At 39.8% G+C, this 8953-nt stretch overlaps 1 protein-coding gene across 1 annotated transcript; it reads left to right on the plus strand.

Moving 5' to 3' along the window:
• The first annotated feature begins 2332 nt into the window (after positions 1–2332).
• On the plus strand, positions 2333–3132 carry LOC147628043 (histone H2A-like). The gene is made up of 2 exons (XM_086815203.1): positions 2333–2561; positions 2763–3132. Exons 1-2 carry the CDS (start codon positions 2382–2384, stop codon positions 2982–2984), a joined length of 402 nt encoding a protein of 133 aa, XP_086671329.1. The 5' UTR covers positions 2333–2381; the 3' UTR covers positions 2985–3132.
• Positions 3133–8953: the final 5821 nt, after the last annotated feature.

The raw sequence follows: 8953 nt of genomic DNA on the forward strand, positions 1-8953 counted from the left end.
CAATGATACCCTAGTGTGTATGGACAGCCAAGGAATGTGAAATGGAGTGGTTCTATTGCTAAACCGCCTCTCAAGAGTGATGCCAAATCTTCTTCCTTTCAAGGCAAGGTGATTAATGCAATGAGAAATGGAATTCCGAGCATAAAAAGGTTTACAAGGCAAAGGAGGTGAGAGCTAACATGATTCTTGAGGTGGTGGAAGATGAAGAGGTACCATTGGATTATGTGGATGAGGCTGAATTTCAAGACTGTGCAAATGAGGTGATAGAAGAGCCTACTCTTGATCCTTCTCAAGAGTTCCTTTTGATCTGGGTGGAGAGGATTAGGTAGAAGTTGAAACAAAAAAAAAAGACAGCCATGCTTTGTGCCGTTTCACAAGAAGCTAAAGCGGGATGCAAAGGCTCCAACACTTTGAGGCTTATGGGAAAGATTGGGGGCAGATCCGTTCATATACTTGTTGATTCGGGGAGCACACATAGTTTTGTGAACTCCAAATCAATAAATTCTTTGAAGCTATGCCCAATAGAGATGATGAAGGCTCTTAAAGTGGAGGTTTTGCAAATGGACAGCTGAGCAAGAGTTGGGTTTTCTTTGTCTTGTGAATATGCCTATGATGCCCGTTTGATTGTGCTTGATATGGGCCCCATTGATGTGGTGCTTGGATGTGATTGGTTGCACACTTTGGGTAGATTCTCGATGGATTTGAAGCACATGAAAATGTGATTTATGCATGAGGGCAAAGAGCTATGCTTGGATGGGATTTGCAGCCATGCTTTAACCTTGGTGTCCATGAAGTAAACGAAGAGGGAGTTGAAGAGTTTATGCCTTGTTTACATGCTACAACTCACTCGTGAAGAAGAGGACAATGGGCTGCAAATACATGATAAAGGGATGGATGCCTTGTTTCAAGAGTACAAAGATGTATTTGAAGCACCCAAAAGCTTGCCACCTACTAGAAAGGTTGATCATGCCATAGAGCTTGAGAAGGATGCAAAACCAATCAATAAGCCTCCTTAAAGGCTTTCGAAGGATGAACGAGAAGAGGTGGCAAAGCAAGTGGAAAAGCTTTTGGAAATGGGATTCATACAACCAAGCCAATCACCTTTTGCCTCATCGGTTTTGTTGGTGAAGAAGACGGATGGATCTTATAGAATGTGCATTGATTATAGAGATCTCAACAAGATCACTATAAAGAATCGATATCCCATTCCAAGGACTGATGATTTACTTAATGTACACACACACACACATGTACACACCACACATACACTAATCTAAATGCACACTCTCTCCTCCCACACAAACTATCTCCTACGTAGAAATTATATGCCTCTCTCTCTCTCTCTCTCTCTCTCACACACACACACACACACACATGTACACACCGCACATACACTAATGAAAACACACACTATCTCCTCCCACACAAACTATCTCCTACATAGAAATTCTCAGCCTCTCTCTCTCTCTCTCTCTCTCATGCACACACACACACACACACACACACACTCTCTCTCTCTCTCTCTCTCTCTCTATCTTCACGCACACTCTCTCACATAGAAACTCTCTCTCTCTCTCTCTCTCACACACACACACACACATACACACACTTAAATATATTTACACACATATATATAATTTTAATTAATTAAATTTTAGATTAAATTTTAATGGTAGGGATGAGTGGTGAGGTGTGCTCACTCTCAAATAAATGCATCTTACATGTAATCTCTCTCTCTCTCTCTCTCACACACACACACACACACACACATGCACACTATTTATATATACATGCTTACATACCTATAGATACACATACATACATAATATATATAAGTGTGTGTATCTATAGGTATGTAAGCATGTATACAAAGATTTCATTGAAAGATGTGAGATGAGATCTTCTTAGATTCAAATTCAAAATTGCATTGAAGATGCTCCTCCTCATGCTTGCAAGAGGAGTGGTTATTTTGAAATAGTCCCACCTCCTTTGCGGAGGTGGAGGGAGGTGGGGTTGTGGTTAATCATGTATAGATAGAAGATATAGATAGAAGATAGATAGATATAGATATAGATAATTATTATTGATTAAAAAAACGTTTAGTTAGTATTAATTAAGACCTATAAAGGCCCTTGCCTAGGAAAAAGTCCTCCCGCCTGATTTCATTCAAATTTGCAACCGCCGACTTTGAAAGGGTGCGCGCCACGTCAACGATCCGTGGGCAATCACCGTAGACCGTGCGATGCTTGTAGATCCAAAGGTGGGGAGCCTATGAGGTTCACTACATAAAGTCTGTGTGAGATCAATTTCAGAGCATTAGATTATTAGAAGCTTACTTGCCTATACGCACAGATTTCACTGCGCTATCTGAGAGAACAACAATGGCTGCAGGCAGGGGCAAGGCCTCTGGAAAGAAGGCGGTGTCACGCAGTGCTAAGTCGGGGCTACAGTTCCCGGTGGGCAGGATTGCTCGCTTTCTCAAGTCTGGTAAGTACGCGGAGCGAGTAGGAGCCGGCGCCCCCGTGTATCTTGCCGCTGTGCTGGAGTATCTGGCTGCAGAGGTATAGTAAGAAGATTCTTTTAAGCGTTACGCTTTAGGCTTCGAATTGAGCAGGTTCGGGATGATTAATGGGTCTTAATTAAGTAGGTTCGGGACGATTAAGAGGATTCTTTTAGGCGTTACACATGAGGCTTCAAATTAAGTAAGTTGGTGATAATTAAGGGTCTATTTTGTGTGTGTGTGTGTGTGTGTGTGTGTATAGGTGCTTGAGCTGGCTGGTAATGCTGCGCGCGACAATAAGAAGAACCGCATTGTGCCTCGCCATATCCAACTGGCTGTGCGGAACGATGAGGAGCTGAGCAAGCTCCTGGGCCACGTTACGATCGCCAACGGTGGGGTCCTCCCCAACATTCACTCCGTTCTGCTTCCCACCAAGAAGTCCGCAGGTGGGCCCTCTTCCAAGGGCGCCTCCGCTGAAGCCTAGTATTGGCTCTGCGCACTTTCGGTGTTTTTTAACACCACCCCTTCTTGAGAAGGATCGCCTTAAGTGCCTTTTGAACCGGCTTGTTCGTAGTTATCTGTTCATCCACTGATTATTAAGTAATTTAGCTACATATATATTAATCCATGTACCACACACGTGTATATTTATCAATGTACCCCCCACACACATATTTATCAATGTGTTGTTATTTTGATCTTCACTTTAATAATGGGTTGTTATGTTGATCTTTAGAAGGATTGCCTTAAGAGTAAGTTCTTTTTGCTCTCATCTCCTTGTTAATTTTTTTCAAAGTTGCTCTTTTGATTATGTCAAATTAAGTTGTCCTCTTTGGTTGAGAAGGTATATTCTGTAGTATTTTGGTTATTATATTAGTTGCTTTTGCTTGTTTCAAGTCAATTCAAGCATGGCTTTGGGGCTAATTCACATTTATAAGGTTTTCATAAACATTGTGAGGAAGTGGTGAGCTCAAATTGTCCTTGTCTAATTTTGGGGTTTTTTTTTTGCATTGAAGTAGAGCATTCTATGTGTGAATAAGGTTGTTATCTTAGATTTGTATCTTTGAGCTCATCTTTAATAGCTTTAATTGTATTTATAACTTTATTAAATTGATTCTTGCATTTTTTATGAGTATCATTTTCACTCTACACATTATTTATCACACATAAGATTTGTTTCTCTTATTAATAATTTAATTAGATTTATTGAGGTTGCATATATTGGGCATTGATAGTACATGTAGATAGTTGGGATATTTTTTATTTTTATTTATTTGATATTTGTTGTTTTTTGGTAGGTTGAGTGGTAGTAATGTATATGGGATGCTTTTTGTTAAGGATTTGCTTGAGGGGACCAACTAGCCATTGTGATTATATATAATGCACTATGTATTTGTTATTAAAGGATTTGGAATTTATCTTTGGCATTGAGGTACACTCTATCTCATTAGCACAAGATAGTTTAGGTAATTTGGATGGTGATACTAGTTTAGATGTAGAGCTATGGCATTTATGTCTATATCTCCATAGTTGAACATGCCAAGTGGGATGGTAGGATGCACAAGCACATCCATTGGAGAATTATTCTCCTTATATTCGCTCATGTGAAATTGTGTAATGGGGTATGAGTGGCTACTTTTGCAAGCAATTAGAGCTTGAGTATATGAATGAGGAAGATTTAATTGGATAAGTTCCTCACAAGAATTAAACCCTAAAATGTTTGCCCACATGACATCATTACTCTAGGTATGGTTGGTTTTTATTTTGTAATGACAAGAGTGTATCAAAGATATCTTGTGAGCATATTACTATTTTTGAAATAAAAGTATGGATTGAATTGAGTTTTCTACAAAGATATCTTTACTCACCAAAATTTGCTTTGGCTAGATGGTAGAGTCTATATCCTTTAGTTATCATCCAACTTATTATGTTGTTGCTTAGGCACAAGAGGATAAGCAAGCTAAAAATATGCAAATAAGCCATAGAGGATTTCTTGTCATTCCATACTTCATAAGAGGTAATTATTTGTAAGGCCTTGGTGTGGTATTTAACTATCTCCAATAAAAAACGTGAGGTAAATCCTTGCCTTCAACCATGCAACGTGTCATCTCCACGAGATTTGTTTTGCCTCTTAGCCACACCATTTTGTTGAGGCATGCTAATTTATCATTGACATGCATACGTCATGTATAGAAGGATATGTATAGAAAGATCATAAGTACAATGCACAATGAATGCCTAATCATCTTGTGCATAATTTGTTGACTCCTTTTCAACACTTGGTGGTATTGATGCATCAACTACAACCATGCCTAACTCTTTCTTCTTCTCCTTCTCTAGTATTTTTCTACATTCATTGATGTAATGGCTTGGATTTCAATAGTAGTTGTATTTGCTTTCTTTGTGGACTTATAATTCCCCTTCTAGGTATTCATTGATGTAATGGCCTAGCTTACGACAGTAGTTGCATTTGCCTTTCTTCAAAGGCTTTGTCACCTTCTTAACATCCTTTCAAGGAAGGGGTGATTCTGTGTTTGTCTTACAGCCACCTCGAGAAAACGTTGGGTTGATTTTACCTTTGGCTTATAGTTGCCTTGAGAAAAGGCTTTACCTTACCTTTTAAATGGCTGTAAATGCTCGATCTCCCACATGCATGCTAGTTTGATTTGTCGAGATTGCTTTTCTTACAAGAGTACTATAACCAAATCATCAAAATTGAGGGCATTGGGGTTACCCTTCATCATGAGCCAAAGTGTAGATGCAAAAACCCAGTATGAATCCGGTAGAGTTGTGCGAGTAGTAGATACCAAAGAACTATCTGGATTGGTCTCATTAATACATGGGAGCTATTATTGCGTGAGATATTTAATCCTTGTGAGGAATTCATCCATTAAATCTCCCTCGTTCATATGCTCGGATTTTAATGGCTTGTGCAAGTAGGTTACCCGTGTCTCGTTAAGTACTTGGTGAGGTGGTGCAACAAGCGTATCGCAAGCAAGGTGCAACAAGTGTATCACAAGCATGTTTCACAGTTTCACATGAGCAAATATAAGGAATAATGCTCCTTTTCACTAAAAGTGTAACTATTCATATATGACTATGTATCCCTATCAACCCACCTAGCTTCTTCTACTGTGGGAGGTGTGGAGGTGGATGTCGCAGTTACATTAGAACTTGTATATCACATCCAAAGTACGTGTATTATACTACTGCACTAGTGAGATAGGGTGTGCCACCTCAATGCCAATAAAACAACTTTCCAAAGCCCTTTGACGTATCATTACATGGTCCATCATGTAGGACCACAACGGGCAGTTGGTTGTCAACCTTATCCTTAGCAGGGGGGAAAGCATCCCAAATACAGGGCATGCCTCAATGCCAATAACAACATTCCAAAGCCCTTTGGTGACGATCAATACATTGCTTATCATATAGGACCAAAACAGGTGGTTGGTCAAAAAGCATCCCAAATACATCACTGCTTGCCATTCTACCTGCAAATAATCTCTTAACAAAGAATGCAAATATCCCAACTACCTGTGTAGTTATTGTCAATACCTCCATTGAATGCAACTGAAATGGCTACTAGTAGATCACTGAATGATGAGACAATAGAAAACTATAGTGTATGAAAAATTACAGTGTAGACTATGGAAATAATACTTAATAGGAATGTAGAAATCGATGATAATATTGACGATGTTGGAAGCTATTGAAGAGGAGCTCCAAGATGTGATGTTGAAGATGATGACACTACTGCCTGCACACCAAATGCTGTTGTGTAGACGACCCAAAATCTGTAGAAAGAAATTGAGACACAACCAATGTAGACATGCCATGCACAAGTAAAGCTTTGGCCCGTGCATCCATATAGGTGTAAATGAGCCCCCGAAACTCTTCGAAATGCTTTGAAATGCACAAAAACATTTTTAACATAGTTAACAATATACTATATGGTATACCTTCTCCACCTAAGAGGATAGCTAAATTTGAGATAATCAAATTGAGCTAACATAGTTAACAACATACTATATGGTATACCTTCACCTAAGATGATAGCTCAATTTGAGATAATCAAAAGAGAAACTTGAGGAGAAGAGGACAAGGGAGTGAGAGCTAAGAGAACCTACTATGATACCAATTGTTTGAGTGGAGATTAATGTAGCAACACACACATTGATGCAGCCCAACAAAGAGAGGTAGATGGAAGCACAACACTCAGAGTACATTGATGAGAATGAGTGAAGTATAAGTGAAGTGACATGGTAAGGTCACTTACACACTCATAAGAGTGCATACATATGCTCAGGGAAAAAAGCTTCCTAAAGAGGAAAAAAGTGCCCTGATCCATGTAAACCCTTAGTTATTCGTCAATAGTTATTCGTGGAATAGTTATACATTTATCCTTATTCATTATTTAACCGGCATACTGAAAGTATGTGTCGTTTTGTATCACAACTGGTAACACCTTATGGTGTAAAGCACAGTCACTTGAAAGCATGTGTATTCGGAGAAGAAGCAGCAATACATATATTTGAAGATGCTGATTGTTTGTGATGCCATTCATTTATGTTCTTTATCTTTGTTTATAACACGTTAATATGAATAACGATACACGTTGGCTATCTGCTAACACTTTGTTAATCCTGTTGTGTTTGATTTCCCTTTGATTCTCTTAGTTTTTGTTTGTTTTCCAGAATGTTCCTTTCCATAAATGGATTTGTGTCAATTGTCTGTGGCCTTTTAGGGACCAAGAATGTTGAAATCATTCATCGCAATGTGGCATCACCATGATTGTCTAGATTATGGTTGCTGATGCCTATGCATTCTCTTACATTGATTATTGTCTCACTGAGTTCATCGCTATTCAATTAGCCAGTCATTGGGGCATTGTTGATCACATTGAATTTAAAACCATTCATTTTTCCATGGGTTGAGAGTTATTATCACCATCATTTCTTATAGAGCATTCCCCGTTCCATGTGGTTTGATGATTTTTGTATGTATTTTTCATTATTGAGTGGCATGTCTATGTTCTTTGATCCAGATACCAAGCAGGAATTGAATTTTTGGATTGAGCAGGGGTATGATTCCTGAAAGCAGTGGACAACATGACCGACCACATGAGCAACGTTACGCTGCTCCACCAGGAGCGATTTTGCCTTACCGGGCTAGCTAATGAAAATCTTGTGAAGGACACCAATCAGTATAATTCAGATCATGATTGAGGATGAATTGGAGGAGAACTATATTGATGAGGGATCTGGCAAAACAATGATTTCGAAAGTCCGGATGGGCTCGTTCGAGCGTAAAACTTGTTAGTTTTTGGTCTCCTTCTCATGGGACTTCATGCCACCGCTCGACCCTCGGTTCCGTTGGGCCTTGGTAGTGCAGCATTTTGCCACTCGTCGGAATGGCTTATCAGGTTTCCTTAAAGTACCCAAAGTTTTATGGCAAGAAAAAGGAGGATCCGTATACCCACGTTGCCAACTTTGAGAATATTTGGCACGCCAACGGTATGACACCACTGTTCCCACAATTAACAAGCTGAATGCCTTTAGCGACACTTTTGATGGTGAGGCAACCAACTGGCATGCTCAATATGGTCCCAATCATTTACTTACCTTCTTTGAGATCCTACGAGATACCTTCCTTCATGTTTTTGAAAAGATAAGACCTCTTCCTAGGCGGATAAGCTCCGTCGGTTGGCATAAAAGCATTTGCCAATGGCAGATTATGTAGCACGTTTCCGTACTCTTCGGAGTTGCATGGATCCTACATATCGGCCAACTGAAGCTTTGATGAGGGAATGGTTTGTTCTTGGATTGCGTAAGAATATGCATAGCCTGGTATTACTTTGTTAGATATCACTATTAGGGTCTTTGATGCACGGGTGGAAGTCACCCGGCGGCGGGGCGGCGTGCTAAGCATAGCTTGACATGTTGAACTTCTAAGAAAATAAAGCATAAGCACGATTTAGATTCCTTGGATTTGGACCAGGAAGTGGAGGACACTTAGGATGTGGCTCAGATTCAGATTCGGATATAGACTTAAAGCACTAAAACAAGAAGAAGCGGAGCCAAAAGTCAGATAAGGAAGTTGATGAATGATTGTTCGCAGTATTGGTGAAGATCATTAAAGGAAGTGCGGGAGGAACTAGATCCGGATTTTGTCCTGGTGTGTGGTGTGTCAAGTGCTCCAATGAAGGCCATACCAAGTAGGACTGCAAAGCTGACCCCATATTGTGTAATCTATGAGACCAACACACATAGCATAAAATCTTGCAAATACATGTCATACCAAGTAGGACTGCAAGCTGACCCCATATTGTGTAATATGTGAGACCAACACACATAGCATAGAATCTTGCAAATACATGTCGTGTTCATCGTCTGCAACAACGAGTTGCAGGTCCACCAGTGCAACCTAGGGTTTCTGTATATAACAAGCGAC

The sequence above is a fragment of the Cibotium barometz genome, chromosome 20 (genome assembly GCF_041138505.1).
Source record: "Cibotium barometz isolate CiBa-2024 chromosome 20, ASM4113850v1, whole genome shotgun sequence".
In the NCBI taxonomy this organism is placed as follows: Eukaryota; Viridiplantae; Streptophyta; class Polypodiopsida; order Cyatheales; family Cibotiaceae; genus Cibotium; species Cibotium barometz.